Source organism: Mesoplodon densirostris, chromosome 8 (assembly GCF_025265405.1).
Source record: "Mesoplodon densirostris isolate mMesDen1 chromosome 8, mMesDen1 primary haplotype, whole genome shotgun sequence".
Classification (NCBI taxonomy): domain Eukaryota; kingdom Metazoa; phylum Chordata; class Mammalia; order Artiodactyla; family Ziphiidae; genus Mesoplodon; species Mesoplodon densirostris.
Genome location: NC_082668.1, coordinates 18,998,982 through 19,022,467, shown reverse-complemented (window position 1 = coordinate 19,022,467; position 23,486 = coordinate 18,998,982). Strand labels below are relative to the sequence as shown.

The 23,486-nt window shown below is 58.2% G+C and overlaps 1 protein-coding gene across 2 annotated transcripts; it reads left to right on the top strand.

Moving 5' to 3' along the window:
- The first annotated feature begins 1,371 nt into the window (after positions 1–1,371).
- On the top strand, positions 1,372–23,472 carry ASIC4 (acid sensing ion channel subunit family member 4). 2 transcript variants are annotated; one of them, XM_060106489.1, is made up of 10 exons: positions 1,372–1,968; positions 17,925–18,069; positions 18,156–18,283; positions 18,474–18,636; positions 19,147–19,203; positions 21,137–21,290; positions 22,487–22,578; positions 22,655–22,734; positions 23,066–23,170; positions 23,371–23,472. In XM_060106489.1, exons 1-10 carry the CDS (start codon positions 1,387–1,389, stop codon positions 23,470–23,472), a joined length of 1,608 nt encoding a protein of 535 aa, XP_059962472.1. In that variant the 5' UTR covers positions 1,372–1,386. The 2 variants fall into 2 exon arrangements, with proteins under 2 accessions (XP_059962472.1, XP_059962473.1); XM_060106490.1 differs by lacking the exon at positions 19,147–19,203.
- The last annotated feature ends 14 nt before the right edge of the window (positions 23,473–23,486 follow it).

The window sequence follows — 23,486 nt, the reverse complement described above, 5'->3', positions numbered from 1 at the left end:
TGGGGGCACCCAGGCATCACCTCCTCTCCGCCGGCCACCAGGGGCCCCATCCCTGCCTGTGATAGCAGACCGCGTGCCTGTTTCCCCTCCGCCAGGCGGCCGCCACCCCAGGGCTCCCCTGCCCCTCTGCCAGGCGCCCCCTGCATCCGTTTCCCTAGGACTGCGTTCCTTCCCATTCAAGCGCAGCACCTCTCTGCTCCCTCCAGCACCCCCATGTGGGCTCTCCCTGACCTCCGTTCGCCACCCTCTCACCACATCACACCTCTGCTCCCTGGCCTGTCCACCCAACACGCGCCCCGACCCCCGGCCTGGCAAGGGATTTGGGAAACGTGGGGAAGCAAAGCGGCCACAGATGTGCAAGTCAGCCAGGGTGCCCTCTGTCCCAGACACACGAGAGACTGAGTTTCGGGGGTGGAGGTGAAGTCGGGGAGAGGGAGGCCAGCATCCCAGAGGGGGCAGGGGTATGGTGGGTGTTAAGTCGGGAGCAAAGCTGTAGGGAAGCCGAGAATCTTGGCGGAGCCACCATTGTCCCCTTGTCTGTCTCGCCTGCCCTTCTCTGCTCTGCCCTCCCCTTCCCTCCCCTCCCTCATTCAAACAAGTGGCTCTCCCAAGGAGTTTCTGGAAGCCGCTGTGAGTGGGGTAGTGGGGTCAGGTGGTGGCTGGGTGGCTGCACTCAGGAGTCAGGGAGGCCAGGAGGTCGGGGATGGAGTCGGCTGACCCTTCCTGGGGTGCGGTCCAGAAAAGTGGTAGAATGAGCCAAGGACTCCGGGTGCAACCCTCCTCCCCGGGTGGCCTGGGAGTGGGGCCATGCGGGGACCCCACGAATGGCTGGGGTGTAGCAAGAGTTTGGGGCTATCCCGACGAGGTCTCAGGCAGCAGGGACGGGCGATCCCTGGCCCGGGCTGGGGGCTGCCCCCTCCCCTGGCCTGGCTCCTGCCGCCCGTGCCGCCGGTGAAACGCTGTTGACATGTCCTGAATTATTAAGCACGGGGTGGGCTCCGGAGCACATGCTGAGCGGAGCGGCTGGGGCTGCGCGGCGTGGCGGAGCAGCGCTCGCTCCCTCGCTCCCTCGCTCGCTCGCAGGGACACACGCAGGGGCTGACAGCTGTGCCGGTGCTGATAAGGGAAGCCACAAGGAGACGATCGAGGAGACAAGCGGCGGCAGCGGCGGCAGCGGCAGCGGCAGCGCCAGGGCTGCGGAGCCGCCGGGAGTGGGAGTGACTCCCCCACCTCAGGCCCCCACCCTGTCCCCGTCCTCTTCCCGTTTGCCCTGAGTTTAGAAGAGCAGCCGCTGCCCCCGCCGCCACTCCGGAGGGCACCGGGGGCTGCTGGTCAGGGAGGGACAGGGGCAGGGAGGCTCCGGCCAGTCCCAGCAGCTGGGCACAGATGCCGATCGAGATTGTGTGCAAAATCAAATTTGCAGAGGAGGATGCGAAACCCAAGGAGAAGGAGGCAGGGGATGAGCAGAGCCTCCTGGGGGCCGCGCGGGGGGCAGCAGCCCCCCGGGACCTGGCCACCTTTGCCAGCACCAGCACTCTGCACGGGCTGGGCCGGGCCTGTGGCCCAGGCCCCCATGGACTGCGCAGAACCCTGTGGGCACTGGCCCTACTCACCTCGCTGGCTGCCTTCCTGTACCAGGCGGCCGGCCTGGCCCGGGGCTACCTGACCCGGCCTCACCTGGTGGTACTGGACCCGGCTGCCCCAGCCCCAGTGGCGGGCTTCCCGGCCGTCACCCTCTGCAACATCAACCGTTTCCGGCATTCGGCACTCAGCGACGCGGACATCTTCCACCTGGCCAATCTGACGGGGCTGCCCCCCAAAGACCGGGACGGGCACCGTGCCGCTGGCCTGCGCTACCCAGAGCCCGACATGGTAGACATCCTCAACCGCACTGGCCACCAGCTCGCGGATATGCTCAAGAGCTGCAACTTCAGCGGGCACCACTGCTCCGCCAGCAACTTCTCGGTGGTGAGTCCTGCCAGCCGGCCCGCCCAGCCTGGGGTGGCCAGAGGCTGGCGGTGGGGGAGGGAGTGGTGCGCAGGGCATCCTCACCAGGGCTTCCCCTCCTGCCGCCGCCAGAGGCTGGCCTCGTGTCGCCCCCAAGCCCGGTGTTGCCCTCGGGCTCCCCAGCATGAAGCAGTGGACGCTCGTGGGGGCTCACTGTGCGCCACTCCTCTTCGGGCTCTGCCACTGCTGCAGAGCCTAGGTCTGGGGGCCGGGGGTCCTGGAGTGGGCCCGGGGGCCCGGAAGCTGGTCAGCTTGCAGGGGAAGGATGCACCATGCCACAGCCGGACCAAGGGATCCCCGCTTTTCTCTTGTTCCCCTTTTCTTCTGTGGCCACTGGATTCTTCTCCCCACCCAACAAGGGCAATGGGGAGAGGGTATTCTGGGGGCTCCAGCAAAGGAGGGACTCAGGGCTGCCTCTGGGGGAGCTGGCCCGGCCGGCAGGCTGGATAGAGCCGATCTTCGCGTACACTGGGTGCCAGTGTCCCTTATCTGTCTCTGTGTCTCTCACACACACCCCCTTTCACTGACTCCCTCACACATCCTTCTTTCATGCTGCCCCTCCAGCTTCTGCCGCTTTCCAGGCCCTCCCTCTGTTTCTTGGTTCTTGCTGCTCCCTTGCCCGGCTCTGGCTCTTACACTGAGGATCACTCATTCACTCTTAGGTGCATGGCTCACCCTCACTGCTGCCCAGCACACGTGTGCGCGCGCACACACACACACACACACACACACCCCTACCGCATGGGGACATAGTTTCCTGCACACTCTCTCACACACACTCAGTGTCCCTGTCACTACACTCACGTGCACACCTGCACACCCACGCACCCAGGAAGCTGCTCATCCCCGTGCCCACATCCCAGCTCTTACTAAGCTGCTGAGGACAGGGTCACACCGTGGATGCCGTCCCCTCTTGTGACACCCCCACCTACCTCAGCCCCTGCTCCCCGTCTCTCACATATGTGCAAACACACACACACTCTCACGAGGAGTGGAGTGCAGTGTTGGCTTGGGCTACTCTCCCATGCACACCTCCCACAATCGGGTGTGTGAGGTGTGTGTGGGGGGGTGTGTCTTGCATACTGTCTGTCTGTCTGTCGGTGCTCCGTTCACCCATAGTCACAGGCTGTCTATTATTCCTGGTGCAACTCAAGATTGCTGTCCCCAGTCCACAGTTTATCCCCGGCATTGTGTACGTGTGGTGTGTGGGATGTGTGTTTTCATTCTTATGACCACCGCCCAGCGCATGTGCAAATACATGGCATCGACGTGGTGCCCATCCAGCCCAGCCTCCAGCGCCAGCCCCAGATGGGGACCTTTTCCTTCTCATGGCCCGGTGCCTGCACCCGGGCTCTCATTCACTCACTGCCTCAGTAGCACCAGGAAACATGCTCCACCCGTGTTCCTGCCCCCACCATGCCTGCAGCCTCGGGGTCCTCCTGCCATTGGATGGCGGGAGTTGCGTAGAAATGGAGGAAGGGACGAGAAGGAGGATGTGCTGGGAGAGGAACCGGGGTGGGGAGGGGATGGCGCTGGCCTGTTGTCCAGCTGCACGCCCCTTCGTCCAGGAAAAAATCAACGCTCTCAAAGTGATTGTCCCTAAGGAGCAGTGTGTGAATGTGGCCTTTCGGGTCAGTGGGGTTCCTCTGTGAGACATCGTCACCCCTGAGTTTTGGGGGTGGGGACAGAGCCCATGTCAGCAGGTGCTGTTGGGGCAGAAATCAATGCGGGCTTTGTGTCCCTGAGTGGGAGTTTGTGTCCCAGGCCCCAGTGAGGGGTGGAAGGGCAAGAGGAAGAGTAATGAAGCCTCGGGGGGAGGGGAGGGGAGGAAGAGATGGAGGGGCAAGGAAGCAAGGGGAGGGAGGCAGGGGGTAGCTGCCTGGCCTCCAGGAAAGGAGGAGGTACCTGGAGGATATGGGAACAGGGAGCCCCCTGATTAAAGCTGGCGAGTCCCTCTGAATCTGGGGATGGCCAGGCAGAGGTGAGGGTGGATATCTCACAGGCCCTTCCGTACCCTGAGGACGGAGAGAAAAGGACAGAAGCTTGTGGGTCTCTGCTCTGGGGCTGCAGCAGGACAATGAGGGGAAGAGGAGCAAAGCAAGACGGGGGGCCAGGGATTCCCCTTGGACCCACCTGTCCCCTGGGGAACTCCTGTCCCCCCACTCAGCCTAGTCCTCATACCCTTCTGCCCAAACGCCAACCCCCATCTCCTGAGTGGAACTCTCCCTTGGACCTGGCATTCTAAGGCTGAGTCTGCTGCCAGTTTACAAGGGTCTGGGATTATGGTTGGGATGGGATGATCCACGGTAACGGGGAAGATGGGGGTGTACTGTGTGGGCAAGACTGGAGAAGGGGTATGGAGACAAAGACATCAGGGGTCTCTGATGAGGACATGAGGTCCACAATAGACTCCGTGGTGAGAATAGGGAGCCCATGATGGGGATTTGGGATGGATGGAGGGGTGATGGGTGCAGGAATCAGTGGTGGGAACCTGCCAGGGCACGTGGGCTGAGATGGTCAGAGACGACGACGCGCTTTGGGGAAGGTGTTTTCTGTTGCTTTCCCCCATTTCCTCCTTCCCACTCCCCACTCTGCTGTGACCTTTCTTCCGGAATCCAAGTTAATAAATGTCACATTTTCCAGCCTATTTTTACTCCGGGTAATGTGCCCTCCCCCAGTCCCCTCAGCTGCTGCTCCCGCTTCTGTTACCACTGCAGTCTCTCTCACCCCCATGCTCCCTTATATCTCCTCACTGATTCTCAATCAGTCACTCAATCAACACGGAGCTCTGAGCACCTACTACGTGCCAGGCCCGCTGCCAGGTGCTGTGGTGGAGAACAAAGAAGGGGAGCCCTGGTCCCCAGTCCCTGTCCTCAAGCAGCCTCCAGTCTTGTGGTGGAGCTGGGATGGGGACACTTAAAAAGCTTAACCAATGGAAGAGTTAACCAGCCATGCAAGCAGCGTCAGGAGGTGCCGGGATTAATTGCCAAACGAGGTACGTGGATAGTAAGAGCCTGGGTTCAGAGAGAGAGGCCATTCTGGGCTGAAGAGGGCTGGGAAGGCTTAACGGACGAAGCAGGCTGGGCAGGCTGGGCGAGGTGTGGAGAGGAGGGGAGGGGAGAGAGGCGAGAGAGAGGAGTGATGCTCCCACCTCTCCACCCATATGCCCCTCCACCCAGCTCACCCCATCTCTTCTCTTTGCCGCCCCCCTCCCCACCCGGTCTCATACCAACCCACTCCCACCTCCACCACCACGTATATGTTCTCTCTCTTCCTCCTCAATTCCTACCACCATCCGCTCCCCCAGCCCAGCGCGCCAAGCCCCATCTATACTTTCCCCCCTGCGGCTGCTCTCAGCCTGCCCACTTACTAGAAGGCAGAAATCACTCTTTCTTCCTAGGCTTCGTTTCTTCAGCTGTAAAATGTGGCTCTAAATTCCAGTGTCTCCTCTCAGCTGGGGACTGTACGGTGGAGTGGACAAGTGTGTGGGTTCTGGAGCCAGACGGTCTGGATTCAAACCTTGGCTGGGTGGCCTTGGAGAAGTTAGCTTCCGTGAGCCTCAGTTTCTGTATTCGTGATATAGAATATTAGAACCTAAAAAAATTCGGGTGGTTGTGAGGATTAAAAGAGATGGCTGTAAAGGGCGTAGCACACTGCCTGGCACACACATCATGTGCACTCAGAGGGTCAGCTGTTAGAAATGCCACCACCCCAACTCCTGGCTCTCTTTAACCTGACTGTTCCCAGCACCACCTGCTGTTTTCCAACCTATGTGCTGGCATCTTCGCTAGTCTCCATCACCTAGCCTTCCTCCTCTCTTGACCCTCAAGCCTCCGCCCCCCACCCTATTATAGCATCCCCATGCTTCCCAACCCTCCCCAGCATTCAGGCATGCGTGTGCATGTGTATTAGTGCATACACTTGAGATCCGTGCTGTCCCACAGAACACTCTGCGATGACGGAAATGTCCTGCATCTGCGCTGTCCAATGTGGTCGTCACTAGCCACACCGGCCAGTGAGCATCTGCAGTGTGATTAGTGTGACAGAGAGAATGAATGTTCTATTCAAACAGCTGAGTGTGGCCAGTAGCCGCCATATCAGACAGTGCTGCTCTAGGTGGTCCTGGGGATGTGGTTCAGCCTTCCAGGTTGGGCAGGGCTAGGCTTTCCAACTGGTATCAAAGGATATAAAGTGATGGTGGTGGGCTGTGATCAGAAGTCCGGCCATCTACTCTCTGGGCTGAGGTCCCAGGTTGAGCTGAGGATGGGGCCTGTGTCTGGGGACATCAAGGTGTCTGGAAACACCACGTGAACAGATATACCTTTCTTCCCAGGTGCAGGACGTGACCTTGGTCTTTTCCATTCTATTGTCTGGAAAATTGAGGCATGGGGAAGGTAGAGGATCCATGAGGAGGCAGGGGGAGGGCCAGCCCCTCTGTGGGGTCCTCCGGGGTCCAGGCAGCCCCTGGAGGGACAGCTGACCATAGACCTGTGGGCGCTTCCCTGTTTCTATCCCCTCTCGGGCTCTCAGCCTTCCCTCCCCGCCTCCCAACCCTCCTTCCCCACATGCTGGTGACTGCCGTGACTATTAATCACTCGCCCTGTTCTCTTCCTCTCTACTAATCAGGCACAATTAGACAAGGCCTCTTCCAGCTGGGCAGTCCTCCTCCCTGTCCTCTTCCCTCCTCCCCCAGCCCTACCCCAGGTCAGTAGGGACGGCTCTGAGGCAGAGGGAGCTGCGTGCCAGCCCTCCATCACTCTCTGGCTCCCCCAGCCCACAATTCCAGGCTCCTCCGCAATCCCCTGCTTTCTATCCAAGCTTCCTCCTGAGCCCGCCCCTTCCCTGGTGTGGTCAGGCCGGTACTGACAGTCTCTGCACCCACTCCTTGATTGTGGGAGGGGCTACTCGACAAACATCCCAACTCCAGGCCTTCGCCACTGGCGCCGAGGGCCTGAGGGCTGCCCCTTGCCCCCCCACCCCGTGACTCAAAAGGGAGAGGAGTCCCACTGAGGCCTCTCATCTACCGGATGAGCTTACCTCTGACCCTCACTCCCAGCCCAGCCCTCCGTGCCCTCCGGCCCCACCTTCTCCTGAGGCATGAACCTTGAGAACATTTAGTTCAACATCTAGTTCAGGAATGGCCCTGCCTTCGGGAGCCAGGCAGATCAGGTCAGAGAAGGCACACAGTAGGGAAGGGTGGGGTATGAGGAGAAGTGAAGGTCACTTACCCTTGAAGGGAGCAGCTGTTTCTCAGCCCCAGCTAACTGTTGCCCTGTGGTCAGGGATGCCTGGTGTTAGGGGGTCTTCCAATTTGTCCCGAGAAGCCCCGAGTCTTGATTATTTTAATTAAAAATTTCCTGAGTAAAAAAAATATTCACAGGGCTATCTACAACTCCGACTGCAGGACCCAGCGTGCCTGCCCTCCCCACCGCCTGCCCCACTGCTGGCTCCTGCCCCTCAGGCCCTCCTGGAGGGGGCGCTCTCAGCCTGGCTGCCTCCCATTGGCCGGTGGAGGTGCTGGAGGGGGATTTGAGCCCAGCAACCAGCGGCAGGGACTGTTACTGTTACCCGGGGCGGGCCTGCAAGGGCAACGGGGAATGCCAGGAGGGACGTGCCCCACCTGGCCCCGCTCTGCAGCCCTGTGGCCTCTTCATTAATCAGGAATCAGCCCCGAGCTGGGCTCATTATCAGCTCAGCTTCCCGTGGCACTGCCGGAAGATGCTGATTAGCATTTGAAGAAATGGCCCCCGCGTTTCCCTCCTGTCCTCCGTCTTTCTACCCGTGCTCCTTCCTGGACCCCCACGCCGGCCCTTCTGCTTCTCGGGAGGAATCTGCTCCCTCTCGCGGCTGGTGGCAGGGCTGCCTTTGCCAAGCCCAGGCCAGGGACAGAAAAGGACCAGGACCAGGGGGCAGGGAGGCAGGAGCACCCCAAGGAGTACTCGGAGAGCAGAGCTTCGGGACTACTCAGGCTGAGGTCACCGGGCGGAGGAGGGGGAGTGAATGCGGGGTGGAGACTCAGGGTGGTGGGGAGAGATGGACAGCCTCCCTGGAGGAGGGGATGAGAGGGCAGCCTCAGGCTGTGAGTGTTATCAGTGTTTCCCTGTCCTTCTCCTGGCAATGCCACCTCCTTGGAGCAGCTGGGCAGAGGGGGTGGGGACAGCCAGAACCGTGGACAGGAGGCCTGAGGGTTTTGGGTTTTTGTTTTTTTGTAAATCCTGGTGGCGGCTTAGGGTCTTGGAGCCATCCCACATGAATGGGGGTGGGAAGGCAGGAGGAGGACAGAGACCCCGTGGGTGGAGATAAGAGGCTTCAGAGTGCTGTGTGTTTTCCAGAAGAGGGAGTGGGTATCTGCAATTCTTCCCCGGCTCTCAGGCCCCGAGGCCGGGGCTGGCAGTGCTGAAAATCCAACTCCCCCCCGCAAATGTTCACCATGCCCTTGGGACACCCATTTTGAGTCAGAGGGGGAACAGTTCCAGAAAGACAGGCATAGGCAGCAGCAAGAGAGTTCAGAGAGGAGCCACGGGATGATTAAGGGGAAATGGAGGATTGATTTAGGAGGAAAGATTAAAGGAGCTAAATCCGTGGCGCTTGGCTCGGCGGTGACTAAGCGTGGACAGGATAATAGCTTTACAAATGTGTGAAAGGTGTAAATACCAAACGGGGGGGAGGGGAGGCGGCTCGGCGGGCCAGGAGAGCGGGGCTGGGGGGCTGAAGAGGCCCCCGGAAGGGCTGGAGGCCCTTGGGCGACTGCCCGGTAGGGCTGGCTCCTCTCCGGTAGGGGTGCAGGGGGAGCAAACGGGGTGTCGGGGAGCCCCGGGTTCCAAGCAGGGGTTCCATTTCGGGGCCGCAGCTTCGCCGGCCTGTGCTGACCTCCACGTCCCACTCCCGCCCCGCTGAGGATCTGAGGCCGCGGGTTCAAATCCCATCCGAGTCCCTCTGCGCCCCTCGGCACCGGGCCTTTCCCTCTGCATCCATCGCTGGGGCCCGGGCCTCTGCCCCGCCTTGCCGACTCGCGCCCCTCGCTCCTCCCCGGCCGCGGAGCGCGGCGGGAGGCGGTGTCTCCCTCCGCGGTGGAAGCCTTTGGCGCGGCTGTGCGCGGAGGTCACTTTGCCGAGGAGCCGGGAGCCGGAGGAATGCAAATGAGGCAAACCCCGGGAGGAGAGCGGAGGAGCCCGGAGCAGACGGGAGGGAGGGCGCCCGGGCGCCGCGATGGATGCCTGCCCCGCGGGAGGGAGGAGGGGGGCGGCGAGGAGCACGAGGCGGTGGGTGCGGCCTTCTGGGTGCGGCTGGGCCCAGCCTGGAGGCTCGGGCGCACCCACCCACCTCCTCCATCTCCTTCACCTCCTCGGTCTCGGTACCTGAACTCCCGCCAGGACACGGATGCGATCCACTGTGTAGGCAAGCTCTTAACGAATAACTTTGCATCGAGGGCTGGAACGTCAGGGAAGGACTTCGTTACAAATTTAAAATATTCCCGTCTGCAAAACTGACTTTCTAGGGTTTAAGGCCTATGCGGCCGCTACCTGGGAACAGGTTTGGCTGTTTACCTGCGTCCTGGAGGCCCCGCTCTCTCCTCTCCAGTGGAGACGCGGCGCTCCCTGAGATCACCGTGTTCTTCCACGGCCCCAAGGGCTCCGGGCTCCCAGCTCCAGCTCGGCCTCAGCCTGGAGTCATACGGCCTTGACTGTCTCCTACTTCTCCACTACTGACCACGTATTTACATTTGCTCAAACGTCGTGCCCATTTCCTCCTAGACTCACAAGCACTTGTACCTTGGGGAAGAAGTCGCCTTGAAGAGCACCTGGGTGGCTGGGGGCTGGGGGGATGCTGCGTTGACCCTGTGGGGGAGGGCAGGCGCACTAGGACCGGGGGTGGGGTGGGGGTATTCTCCCTGTGTCTGACTGTGGTGTGATCGGATGCCCTTCCTGGGTGGATGAGTGCACTTGCTCTGGGAAGCTTTATACTCTCCAACCCAAGTCGAATTCCTGTTCCACTCTCAGGGGACTTGGACTTGCCTATCCGTGGGATTGTTGGTTTTGTGTGCTTTGTTCACCACTGCTGTATACCTGGCTCCCAGCCTAGGTGCTCAATAAACACCTTTGGAATGAATGAATGCCTCTGGGGCCAGACAACCAACTCCCTCAGGGCAGAGACCAGTGATTTTGTTCTCCGAATCATCCCCAGCAGCAAGCACAGTACCTGGCATATTGTACAGGCTCAAGGAACAGTGTTGGACAAGTAAGTGTGATGTGAACACCCACTGTTTCTTTTTTTTTTTAAATAAATTTATTTATTTATTTATTTATTTTTGGCTGCGTCGGGTCTTCGTTGCTGAGCGCGGGCTTTCTCTAGTTGCGGCGAGGGGGGCTACTCTTTGTTGCGGTGTGCGGGCCTCTCAATGCAGTGGCTTCTCTTGTTGTGGAGTGCGGGCTCTAGGCACGCGGGCTCAGTAGTTGTGGCACGCAGGCTCAGTAGTTGTGGCATGCAGGCTCAGTAGTTGTGGTGCACAGGCTTAGTTGCTCCGCGGCATGTGGGATCTTCCTGGACCAGAGCTCAAACCCGTGTCCCCTGCACTGGCAGGCGGATTCCCAACCACTGCGCCACCAGGGAAGTCCCCACCCACCATTTCTTGAGCACCTCCTATTCACTGGGGCTGTGCCAGGTATGTTTCAGCACACAGTGGCTGTGAGCGCAGAGTCCAGTGCCAGATCGCCTGGTCCCCTCCTCTGCCACGTCATGTGAGTCTGGCCAGCTCCTTACTCTCTCTGGACTTCCACTGTCTTGTCTGTAAAATGGAGATGTTTAGAAACCTCCAGTAGAGGGTTTTTTTGAGAATTAAGGAGTTAATTTATATAAAAGGCTTAGGACTGTGCTTGACACAGAGTAAGCACTGAATAAATGTTAATTGTGGCTATTATCTGTGTACATTATCTCTTTCCTCATAACACCTCTGACGATGCCTATTATTATTCCTATTTTACAGATGAAAAATGGCGGGTCAGAGAGGTTAAATGACTGAACCCGAATCCCATAGACAGTAAGGGCAGGGCTGCAGGCTTGTACCCTCCTCTGATAGGAGAGCCAGATCTCAGACCCTGGGGGGTTTGCTCTGACAGAATTCCATCCTCTCCCACAATTGCTGAGAGAGCGTTTACCAAGGTGCCTGATGCTGTGTGAGAATGGGCCCAGTGGGGAGCCAAGATCAAATGGCTGCACCATCTTGGCAAGAAGATTCCCTAAATGGGCTCCCCTGCTTTCTTTTTTTTTTTTTTTTAAATGTTGAGCCTTCTTTTAATTTATTTATTCTTATTTTTGGCTGTGTTGGGTCTTCGTTTCTGTGCGAGGGCTTTCTCTAGTTGTGGCAAGCGGGGGCCACTCTTCATCACGGTGCGCGGGCCTCTCACTGTCGTGGCCTCTCGTTGCGGAGCACAGGCTCCAGACGCGCAGGCTCAGTAGTTGTGGCTCACGGGCCTAGTTGCTCCGAGGCATGTGGGATCCTCCCAGACTAGGGCTCGAACCCGTGTCCCCTGCATTAGCAGGCAGACTCTCAACCACTGCGCCACCAGGGAAGCCCTCCCCTGCTTTCTTGAGCACCTTGCACACATCCCTCTGGACTTATCTCTGATCCTCACTACTAACCTTCGGAGGAGGAATTACCATTCCCCCTTTTACTGATAAGTAAACTGAGGCTCAGAGAGGTTAAATCGCCACTCAAGGTTGTTTGTCCAAGGCTGGTGGCGGAGCCAGGATTTGAACCCTATTCTGTCAGGCTCCAAATCGTGCACCCGTTTTTCCATGTTATGAAGCTTAGGTAGATCCTTTTCCAGCACCATATTCAATGGTCGATCTCTGCCCCAGTTTGGGCCTTACTGGTCTCCACAACACTCTTATTACTAATACTGAGGCCTCATGTATATGATTTTACCTTGCAAATACATTTCACCTACTTCATTTCTTTTGAGACTTATAACCAACCCGTGAAATAAGTCGAGCAGGAATTTCTATCCCCACTTGACGGACGAGGAAACTGAGGACCAAAGAAGTAAAAAAATCACTTTACTAACCAAGGTTACACAGCTATCACTGGTGGCGCCAGAGCTGAGATCAGGGTCTACTGACCCCCAGGGGGGTGATGGAGGTTAGTGGAGAATGCTGGGGCCCAGTGGGGGGCAGGGGACTGGGCTCAGGTTCTGAATGTGCCCTCTTTTTTCTGTATGCCCTTGGATATGTCCCTTGCCATCTCTAGGCTTCCGATTTGACCTTTGTACAATGAGGGTTTGGACTGAGTTACCTCCCAGTTCTGACCAGCGCAGACACCCCAGGCATTCTGAGTTGGTACTATCTTCCCTGGCAAGGAGAGAGGAGGAGAAGGCTTTGAACCTGGTTGCTTGGGCCACCCCTGAGTGAAGCTGGGGCCCGAGGGCCATCTGACTTGGGATGCTAGCCACAGTCCAGGGCAGATGAAGATGTACCCGCTTCCATTGGCCCACTCTGGACCCCAGGGCACTGCAGGATTAAGGGGAGTTCGTTCCAGGGGCCTAAGAGAGAGGCATGGGGCTGGATCACATCAGGAGAGGGCTGACGGAATTTGGAGGGATAAAGCTGCCATGGAAAAGAGTGCTGGGGGGAGGTGCCAAGGCCTTGGCAGAGGCAGGGTGCCCAGAAGGCGCTGGAGATAAAGCCCAGGCTGCAGATTAACGCTGGGATTAGCCCAGCCTTGGCTGTTCCTGGCTGCTTCTTATCTCCTGGAGGCCTGGAGGAGCCCTCTCCCCCACCGCTCTGAGCCCTGGCCCTGCTAATTGCCTGTTAACCCTGTGGGCTCCGTGACTGCAGGGAGGATGAGTGGGTGGGGAGGGGTGGGTAAGAATGCGAGGAAATGGGAGCTGTGGACAGATGGAACTCAAGGGACTGAGAGAGAAGCCACTGCTCAGAGGAGCAAGCTCTGGACGGATCTCTCCGACCCTGATCATTGTCTAGGGCAGACCTGGAGGGGAGGGCAGGGAGAAGGAGGGAAGGGCGCCTGGGGAGAGGTTCCTGGCTTGGGGAGGTGGCTTTAGGCCCAGGGAAAAGTCAAGAGGAGGAATACAAGAGTCAGTGACTGGATGCCTAGACTAGAGAATAGACAGAAAAGGAAACAGTATAGAGATGCAGTGGGCAAAAGAACAACGGAGAGGCTGCGGGGGCAGCCAGGCCAATGGGAGAAAGACGAGGCCATGGGGATGGACAGGCTGACAGAGGGCAAGGGACAGAGACACAGGCAGATGGATAATTGATCAGATGCTGGGGACAGACAGGCCAGGAGGATGGAGAAAGACCTGAGAGAGAGAAAGATCAGGCGACCTAGGCTAGGGAGATGGACAGACCCAGGGCAGGGACCAGGCCAGCACTGAAGGGGAGGTGGCCCGAGAGGGACAGGCAGAGGGCTGGCAGGAAGGCAGCTGGTCCAAGGCTCTGCCTGCAGCATGGACATAGACCTGTCTAGAACCCGTCCAGCATAGGTCTGGAGGGGTTCAGCCCAGGGCCAGGGGGATGGACCTAGGAGTGAAGGCAGAGAGCAAGGGAGGGCCGAGAAGAGGGAGAGTCAGACGGAAGAAAAAGGTGGGCTCTGAGATGGGGACAGGGCTCAGAGGCTGAGGCTGCTGGGGGTGGGATCTGGAAATAGCCCCTTGGCCCGTCAGGGCACATCCTGGCCCAGGAGCTGCCCCTTCCCGTGGCTGGACTCTGGACCCTCAACTCCTGTCCACACACCCTCCTCTGGGGCCATTCGGGAGAGAGCAGTGGACAGCCAGTGGGACCCTGTGGCAGAGCGGCCGTGCCGTCTCCATGGAAGAGGTTGTGGGCTGTGCTGCTACCAGAGTTCTGCCACTTAGGAGCTGGCGGCTCCACCCGCTGCTGCCTGCCTGGCCCAGGGACCGTCTCCAGGGCAATGCTCTGTTCTGCCCTGCAGTCGGGCCTGACCCGGGCTGTGCAGGTGTCCTGGCCCTGCCAGTCTGGCCTGTCCACTCCCTGCAGAGCTTTGTCCATCAGCAGACCCAGAGTTCTTCCAACCATCTATCTCCCTTTGTCACCCCCACTCTGCACAGTTGCCTCAAGGGCAGGCGTACCAGGTAGCCACCACCATCTGAAGCCACTGGAACCCAAGCCTTCCCAGTTGGCTTTGCCCTGCACAGGGAGAGGCTCAGTGTCATGTAGCCTGTGTCTGTGTCTGTGTGGTGGAGGTATCGAGTAGGGAGGCTGCCCCAGCCCCACCCAGGTTCAGGAGGCTACCAGACTCATTCATTCACTGAACGCCTACCAGGTGTTTTATAAGCACTAACTCTGCTTTGGCATCAGGCTCAGTTCCGCTCGAATCTCTGCTGTCATTTACTTGCTGTGTGCCCTTAGCCAAGTCATTTTCCCTCTCTGAGCTTCCTCAACATGAAAGGGGGGCTACAATGCTTACCTCATGTGGTTTTCTTGGCGGCTCAAAGGAGAAAATAGATCAAAAGTACAGGACCCAGTACAAAGTGGGAATGTTTGGTAATGTTCACTTTGCATCCCTTCCCTGGACCTCACTCCTCCTTCTGCAAATTGCACTGGGCTCTGGGGATACCAAGATGATGAAACGGGGCTCCCAGCCTCAGGGAGTCCATGGTCCCATGGGAGAGACCATGACAGTGTCCAGCGGTCAGGGTCAGCTGCTGCACACTGGGGGGCACGAGTGAGCAGCTCACTACTGAGACTCCCCCATGCAGCCCATGCCTTGTTTAGCCTCCCAACTGGAGCACAGACTGAAAAATGGCTGCAGCAGCAAGAGCTGATTCCAGCATCTTCTTGACCCAAAATAGGAAGGGGATGAGTGCTTTGAGATTTGGGGCAAATACTTACATATTCCCCCCATCTGCCTTTCCCCCACCACTGAGGACACAGGGATCTTGCCCCCAGCCCCCTTCAGGGCTCTCCTCCCTCCAGTGACACGTAAAAGCACAGGTCTAGAGTCAGGCTCTCTCGCTGGACTCTCGCCCCTTCGACTAGGGCCTTGCTACTCACCGTGCGGTCTGCAGACCAGCAGGTTGTTAGAAATGCAGAATCTCAGTCTTGCTGCCCAACACACGTTTACGGAATCAGAATCTGCATTTTAGCAAGATCCCCAGGTGCTTTGTGTGCACATTAAAGTTTGAGAAGCACGGATCTTGGAGACCTTGGCAAATCAGCCAACCTCTCGGAGCCTCAGTCTCCTCATCTGTAGGAGGTAGGGTCACTGTGAGACTCGATTGGAAAGAGCACATTAAGCATTTAGTGCAGTGCCTGGGGCAGAGCGGATGCTCTGGGACTGTCAGTGATACCTATTCCTGCCCCCAGATGGACACACAACAGGGAGCTGCGGCAGGGGTGATACAACGTCAAGGACTGGAAGCTGGCGAGGGTGCAGAAGGAGGCGGGGAGGGACAGGTGGGGAATTGAATTGAGAGGCAGCAGATATGGAGAAGAGAGTAAGGAAGGTATAGAGGAGTGGAGTGCAAGGGAAGGAGGGAGGGAAGAAAACGGGTCGAGCGTTGAGACTCCGGCCTCATTTCAGCTGGATGGGGCTGAAGCAGGAGCCGGGGCTTGGGGTGGTGTAGGCTTGGGTTGGGGGAATTGCCAGCAATGGAGGACTGTGGGAACACCTTGAGTCTTGCATCTCAATGAGTTCCACCTCTCCCCCTAAGCTGTGTGACCTTGGGCAAGTCACATCACCTCTCTGAGCTCTGGTTTCCTCATCTGTATTAAGCAGGCTAATTAAACCTACCGGATACCAGAGTGGCTGAGGAGATGCAATGGGGTGGCAGATGTTGCCATGTTTTGTAAACTGTACAGTTCTTGTCATTTGCGTGCTTTTGTTTTGGGAATCTGAGGCAGGGTGTTTGGGTGATGGAAGAACTGTCTTGAGAGGGGAGAATCAGCAGGGCGATTAACCTAGGGGGATGGGGATGGGAGACAAAGCTGCCCCACAACGAGGGCACCCCCAGGCCCCCAGTTCTTAGAACTCCTTGCTCCGACTGCCCTCCACCCAGCCCTCTCCCTTCCACAGCCTCCCTCTGGAGCTAGGCATTTAGGAATCTTTTCCCTTACACTGCCCCATGCCTTTTCTCCCAGCTTTCACCAGAGTGAAAATGTTCCCAAGGACAGAGGCCGGGGGGAGAGAGAGAGTGATTGAGTGCGCTGACCTCCTTACCCCCGGGGAAGGTGCCGCCTGTGATGGGTTTGACCTGGGGGCTGGTCTCTGTGGGGTGAGCCTGGCAGGGGGAGCTCCCATCTGCCTCTCCCTCCACCTCCTCCCCACCCCAGCTGCTTGCAACTCCCATGGCAGCTCTGTCCCCGCCAGAGCCTCGGCTTCCATCTCCGGGGCTCCAGCGCCATCTGGTGTCCACATGGGAGGACTCTCTGCAGAGGAAAAGGGAGATTGGCGGCTGCGCGGGTGGAACCGCGTATTAAAGTATCCCTTGTGCCCCGCCCTGGGCCAGGTGCTGGACTCATTGCCCCTGAGCAGCATGAATTCTAGTGGGGGGAAGATGAGCAATGAACACGGAGGCAAACAGATAAGCAAGGTCATCTCAGGTCTTGATGAGGACTTTGAGCAAACCAACAAATGTGTTTGATGAGGGGAGGCTGACCCTGGGAGCGTGTGTGTGGGATATGAGTGTGCATCTGAGGAAGGGACACTTAACCTCAGGCTTAAAAGGTGAGCAGCTAGCCATGCCAACTGGGGGAAGGGGAACGTTCCAGGAGAGGGAACTGCGTGAACAAAGGCCTGGGGAGGGAAGTCGCTCCGAAAGTTTGCATGTGTCTCAGAGATCTGGGAGTGGAAAGGCAGGAGACAGAGGCAGAGGTTACCTCATGTGGAGACTTTCAGGCAAGGGAAGGAATTGGGCTTTCTTCTCTGGGGAATGGGAAGCCATTGGTGGACTTCAAGTTGGCAAGTGACTTGACTGGATCTCCTCAGTTTAGAATGAGCACTCTGGCTACTGTGTAGTGAATGGCTTGGAGGGAGAGGCAAAGACCGACAAAGCACACCACTTAGGAGTCTGCCGCCGTGGCGGGGTCGGGGGGAGGTGATGCTGAAAGGGGGACATGAGATGGAAGGAGAGTAGATGGATTCTAAATAGATATTGCCTGGGACAGCAGCTGGATTGTATGCCTGGTCACCCCTGTCCCATATCCCAACAACCAACCTACAGGGAGAGGGAGATTTCAGGGATTCTGACTTGAGAAACTAGATAGATAGTGGGGCCCTTTACTCATAAGAGAAGAATGGGTCGGGGACAGGATTTGGGAAGACATCAAGAGTTCTGCTAATTTTTAAAAATTTATTTATTTATTTATTTATTTATTTTGGCTGCGTTGGGTCTTCGTTGCTGCATGTGGGCTTTCTCTAATGGAGGTGAGCGGGGGCTGCTGTTCGTTGCGGTGCACGGGCTTCTCATTGCGGTGGCTTCTCTTGTTGCGGAGCACGGTCTCTAGGCACACGGGCTTCAGTAGTTGTGGCACGCGGGCTCAGCAGTTGTGGCTCGCGGGCTCTAGAGCACAGGCTCAGTAGCCGTGGTCCATGGGCTTAGTTGCTCCGCAGCATGTGGGATCTTCCCGGACCAGGGCTCGAATCTGTGTCCACTGCATTGGCAGGAGGATTCTTAACCACTGTGCCACAAAGGAAGTCCAAGAGGTCCGTTATTGATATGTTAAGCTGGAGGTGCCTTTTAATCATCTAAGAGAGGATGTCAGTAGAAAAGATGGAGCTCAAGGGAGGCTGGGCTGTCGGTTGGTTGCTGGGATATGGGGCAGGGGTGACCAGGCAGGTCTGGTGGCCATCACAGGGGACAGGGAACCCTAAGCCTAAGGCATTGTCTTTCATCTCCCCCCTCCACACCCCTGCCCCTCCCGCTCCTGTCTCTTATCCCCAGGTCTATACTCGCTATGGGAAGTGTTATACCTTCAACGCGGATGCACAGAGCTCACTGGCCAGCCGGGTGGGGGGCATGGGCAGTGGCCTGGAGATCATGCTGGACATCCAGCAGGAGGAGTACCTGCCCATCTGGAGAGAGACAAGTACGCAGGCGGGAAAGGGACAGGGGCTCCGGCCTGGGTCCTCTGCCTGGGATGGGTTTCCAAAGGTGCCCCTCTCTACTGTGCAGACGAGACATCGTTTGAGGCAGGCATCCGAGTGCAAATCCACAGCCAGGAGGAGCCACCCTACATCCACCAGCTGGGCTTCGGCGTTTCCCCAGGCTTCCAGACCTTTGTGTCCTGCCAGGAGCAGCGGGTGAGCACCTCCAGCTGGGTCCTGGGTCAGGCACGGGGCCGGGCCTTTGGGCTCAGAGGGGATGCTGACCAGATCTGCCCCCCAGAAGCTCACATCCCACCAGCCCTCCCATGGACTTTACTGGGGCTGTGGGCGCCGGAGGGCCGGGTGGGACATCTGTGCGTGACCCCGTCATGCCCCACCTCTGCAGCTGACCTATCTGCCCCAGCCCTGGGGCAACTGCCGAGCGGAGAGTGGGCTCAGGGAGCCTGAGCTTCAAGGCTACTCGGCCTACAGTGTGTCTGCCTGCCGGCTGCGCTGTGAAAAGGAGGCCGTGCTTCAGCGCTGCCACTGCCGGATGGTGCACATGCCAGGTGGGCACCCCACCCCCTGCCAGCCCTCTGTGTCACCCTGCCAGGCTCCAGAGCCCCCAAGGGCAGAACACTGCTCATGGGCAGGGGGGCAGGTGCACGTGTATGACAACATGTGTGCATACCTCTGCCCACGTGAGTGTACATGGTATGTGTTCGGGATTTTATGCTTGTTTTCACGTATGCATATGGGATGCATACATGCATGTTTGTGTGCCTGTTAATATGTATTTATGTGTACATGTACTTGTGCATATCTGTACTTTTGTACTTGAGGTTGTGTGCATGTGCTTGAACACGTGCATGCAAATGCATGTGCATGTGTGTGCAAGCACGCATGGATTTACGTGCATATGTGCACGCGTACATCTCCATGCTTCTATGCACGGGCATGTATAAATTCATGTGCGCACATTTCTGTGTGTGCGTGCATGTGTGTGCCCACATTTGGGAATATGGGAGGGGAGAGTGGATGGAACTATAGACTCCAGGAATAATCTTCTCTCCTTTCAGGCAATGAGACCATCTGCCCGCCCAATATCTACATCGAGTGTGCTGACCACACCCTGGGTCCGTGCTGCCTTCTCCGCTCCCCGTCTCTCCGGTCCCCTCCTCCCCTTCGTCTCTCTGTGCACCCTGGTCCTCACTGCCTTGGCTCCCCGCCTCCCAGTCTCTTCCTGGGTTTTTTTTCCCTGGGGGTTGAGCCTTATCCCGTACCTCCAGGGCTCTGAGGACCTTTGCAGTTGTGGTGGAGGCAGCAGGGTGGGGGGTTGCAGAGAACCGGAACCGAGAGCGAAGGGCGGGGCTTCTCATCTTGGTTCAGCCAATGAGCTTGCCTCTCTGGGAAAGTGAAATGACTTCTCCCTTGGTATGAGGAAAGATGTATTGCTGGCTATCGGTGTGGGTAAGGCCACCCCATCTGTCCATAGGTCTCGCCTGATCCACACTTCATTCATTCATTCATTTATTCATTCTACAGATGTTTACAGCCTGCACTGGTGCCAGAGGTAAAAGTGGGAACAAGAGCCCCGCTCTTGTGGCGCTTACTGCCTGGCGGGGCTGTGGATGGGCATCACAACACAGCGTGTGAATCCTTGTGTAGGGGAACCTCAGCGATCCTACAGGGCCCCAGCAAGGGCATGCAGCCTCACCTGGGCAGGCAGGGAGGATTCCCAGAGGGAGTGACATATGAGCTGAGATTGGAAGGGTGTGGAAGAGTCAGCCAGGTGAAAAGGGGGGACGTGTTCTAGGCAACGGGAACAGCTCGTGCTAAAGACCTGTGGCCAGAGAGAGCGTGTGTGTCTGGAGCCCTGAAAGGTCAGTGTGGCTGGAGGTCCGAGAACAAAGGAGGGCTTGGAAAGAGCAGAGGAGGCTCTGGGAAGCCAACACTGGCTTAAGGCAAGGCAAGAATGTCTTCTGATTTTAGGAAGGGGGTGAGGATGGATAAGCGGGGAGGAAGACTAGGAACAGGGTGACTGGTTAGGAGAGCATGGCGGCAATCCAGATGCTGGGGGCGGCTTTGAGGTGCTGGGGCAGTAGAATCCCACCTTCGCTGTCCCACACACCAACTACATCCGCCAAAGGGGTGACTGAAGCGTGTTTAATGAAGGAACAGGTGTAAGTGGGGATAAGGGAACCACAAGGGGTGGTGAGAGTCCACAGAACTAAGGAGCCTTTCTTGCCCCCGCGCCTGAAGGGGCAAAGGAAGGGGTTGCTACTGGCACCCAGAGAGGGACCTGTGGCTGTCTGAGATGGACAGGAGCCGGGAGCCAGGACCACAAGAGGAAAGACGCAGCCTCTGCCAACCTAAGCCCTGCAGTGAGGAAGCCAGGGAAGAAATACACTGGCATCTCTCCCCTCCTTGCCCTGTGATCCTGACGGGGCCTCCCATTGGCCAAACCCAACCCAAAGCCATAGGACAGGGAGTCTAGGTGATGCATTTGGCAGGGATCAGCATCCTGGGACAGAGTTAGGTGGGGAGAGTGGAGAGTGGATCTGAAGGGGCGAACAGAGAAAACCCAGCATACTGAGCATAATAACCCTGCCCATTTGTTCTTCTGTCCATCCATCCATCCATCCGTGTATCCACTCATCCATCTACTCATCCACAGGCACATGTGAAAACATGCATACCTCCCACTCATCCCAGCATCCTGTCCAAGCCCATCACGTGTCTGAGGCCTCATGTGGTTGATTAGCTCTGGTGGATGGCCCGTGCCCTCCGAGCCATGAGGACCTCTCTGTCCCAGGGGGCTAGGCAGCAGAGGGATGAGCCTACAGGAGTGTGCTGGGGGTTCTGCCTCCGCCCACTTTCTTGGATGGTCTGAAGCTGGTCCAGGAAGGGACTCCCAGCCAGTCTCCTCCAGGCAGTGCCAGTGCCGGCCAGACCAGGCCCTCAGTGTGGGTGTGCCTGCCTCAGCACAGTCCCTAAGCTTCCTCCCTGCAGCTGGTGGGCCTCTGGGCCATCCCACCCCGCACGGCAGCTGGTGCCTCTGTGTTGCAGATTCCCTGGGTGGGGGCTCCGAAGGCCCGTGTTTCTGCCCTACCCCCTGCAACCTGACCCGCTATGGGAAAGAAATCTCCATGGTCAGGATCCCCAACAGGGGCTCAGCCCGGTACCTGGCAAGAAAATACAACCGCAACGAGACCTACATACGGTATGTATGTGTGTGTGTGTGCGTGTGTGCGTTCGTGAGTGTGTGTCCGTGTGTGGTCGAGACCACCCTCAACAGGCCTGCTGCATGGTGGAGGCTGGGAGTGGGCCGCATCTTTGTTAATAATGAGTCTCCTGCCGGGAATGCCTTTCACGATCTTTTTCTTCTAGCTAACCCCTACCCATCCTCCAAGTCACATCCTGTGTCTCCACCTCCAGGGGAGCCCTTCTTAGTCCAAACACCTTTCATCCGCACTCCCACAGCACCCTGTACATACCTCTGTCGTTGCATTTACCCACTGTTTTGTGTTTGCATGTGTGTTTGCGTGTCTTTCTCCCGCAGCAACCCGGAGCCATTAAATGCATGTCCAGTGAATGCTGTGCTGAGGGAGAGGAACTGGAAGGGATGGGGGAGGAGCCAGGTGGCCCACAGGAGGGGTCCCACTGAGCCTTGGGCCTGGAACCCTGCAGCCAATCTACCAATGCTGAGCATCCTCTGAGTGCCAAGCCCAGCGCTGGCTCCTATGGGGACAGAGATGATGATAACACAAAACTCATGCCAGTTTGTGGATGGGGCCATGTTTGAAGGTGTGGTACTGATTCTTAGGCCCCAGGAGAGATGAATGTGCATAGGGGAAGTAGGGGAGGCATGAGCTGGGCCTCTGAGCACCCCGGGTTTGGGTCCGTGAGAAGAGGAGAGAGGGGAGGCATCCCAGTTAGAGATCTGTGGGCTGATGTCAAGACCAGCCTGAGCAGCAGCGAGGCTGTGTGGAAAGAAGCAGACAGAAAAGCGGTTTGGATAAGAAGGTGCAGCGCAGCTGATCATGGGCAGTCTTGAAGGTCTGGAAGAGGAATTCTGGAGTAGACTGTCAAGCAATAGGGAGGCACTGAACGTTCTAGAGAGGTATGGGGATGAGGCAAAGTGAATACTATTTGCTGCTTTAGAGAAGGCGGGGGCGGGGGCGGGGCGGGGGCGGGAATCTTGCTGGCCCAGGAGTTTTGTTTTATTCTTCCAGGCCCTTTGCTAGCCCTCAAAAGATGAAGCTGACAGGCATCTGGGCCCGTCTCCCTTCACAGCTTTTGGGAGCTTCTTGGCACAGGGGGGCCTCAGATCCGGATCTGCTGGGCCTGGGATGTCCCGCCAGCCAGTCTTGTCAGGAGGACGGCCCCTTAGGGATACCCTGCTTCCTGTCTCTGCAGGGAGAACTTCCTGGTCCTAGATGTCTTTTTTGAAGCCCTGACATCCGAGGCCATGGAGCAACGAGCAGCCTACGGCCTGTCAGCCCTGCTGGGTGAGCCCCGGCCCCGATTCCACGGGGGTGGACCGGACCAGCCTGCCCCCCCTGACCCTGCTCTCGTGCTCCCCAGGGGACCTCGGGGGACAGATGGGCTTATTCATCGGAGCCAGTGTCCTCACGCTGCTGGAGATCCTAGACTACATCTACGAGGCAAGGGATGGGGCCCTGGTGGGGGCCACCCAGATGGGGAGGGGCGGGGAGGGGGAGGGGCTGGGGGAAAGCAGAGGGGCAGTGCAGGCTTCCTGGTGGAGCTGGACTGGCTGGGGGTCAAGCTCAGGGTTATTTACCAGCGTCCCCTGACTGGTGGGAAGGCCCCAGCGCGCTGAGAAGTCAGGAGAGGGGGATGGGTGAGGAGAACTGGGGCGTCCTAGTGGGGGTTTGCTGGGCCAGCAAGTCCTATGAGGTGGGCCTGGTGAGGCCCATCCTTCTCCTCTAGCGAGTTTCCTGAGCCCACTGCTATCCCCCTTCCCCAAACCCCCAGGTGTCCTGGGACCGACTGAGGCGGGTGTGGCGTCGTCCCAAGACCCCCCTCCGGACGGCCACTGGGGGCATCTCCACTTTGGGGCTTCAGGAACTGAAGGAGCAGGTGAGGGTGAGCGCTGTAGAGTATGCAGCCAGCGTCCTCTCCCAGGACTGAATCCCCCCATAACTTCTGAACTAGCCTGCGGGAGGGGGTTCCTGGGCTCCCCTGAGGCCTCTGCCCCAGGGGACAGGGCAAGGCTGGCTGTGTGAGGCCTGGGGGTACCACGTGAGCTCTCCCTGTCCCACCCCCCCTTCGCCTCGCAGAGTCCCTGCCCAAGCCAGGGCCACGCTGAAGGCGGAGGCACCGGCGGCCTGCTCCCAAACCACCACCCCCGGGGAGGCCTCTTTGAAGACTTCGCTTGCTAGGATGGTGCTGCGTC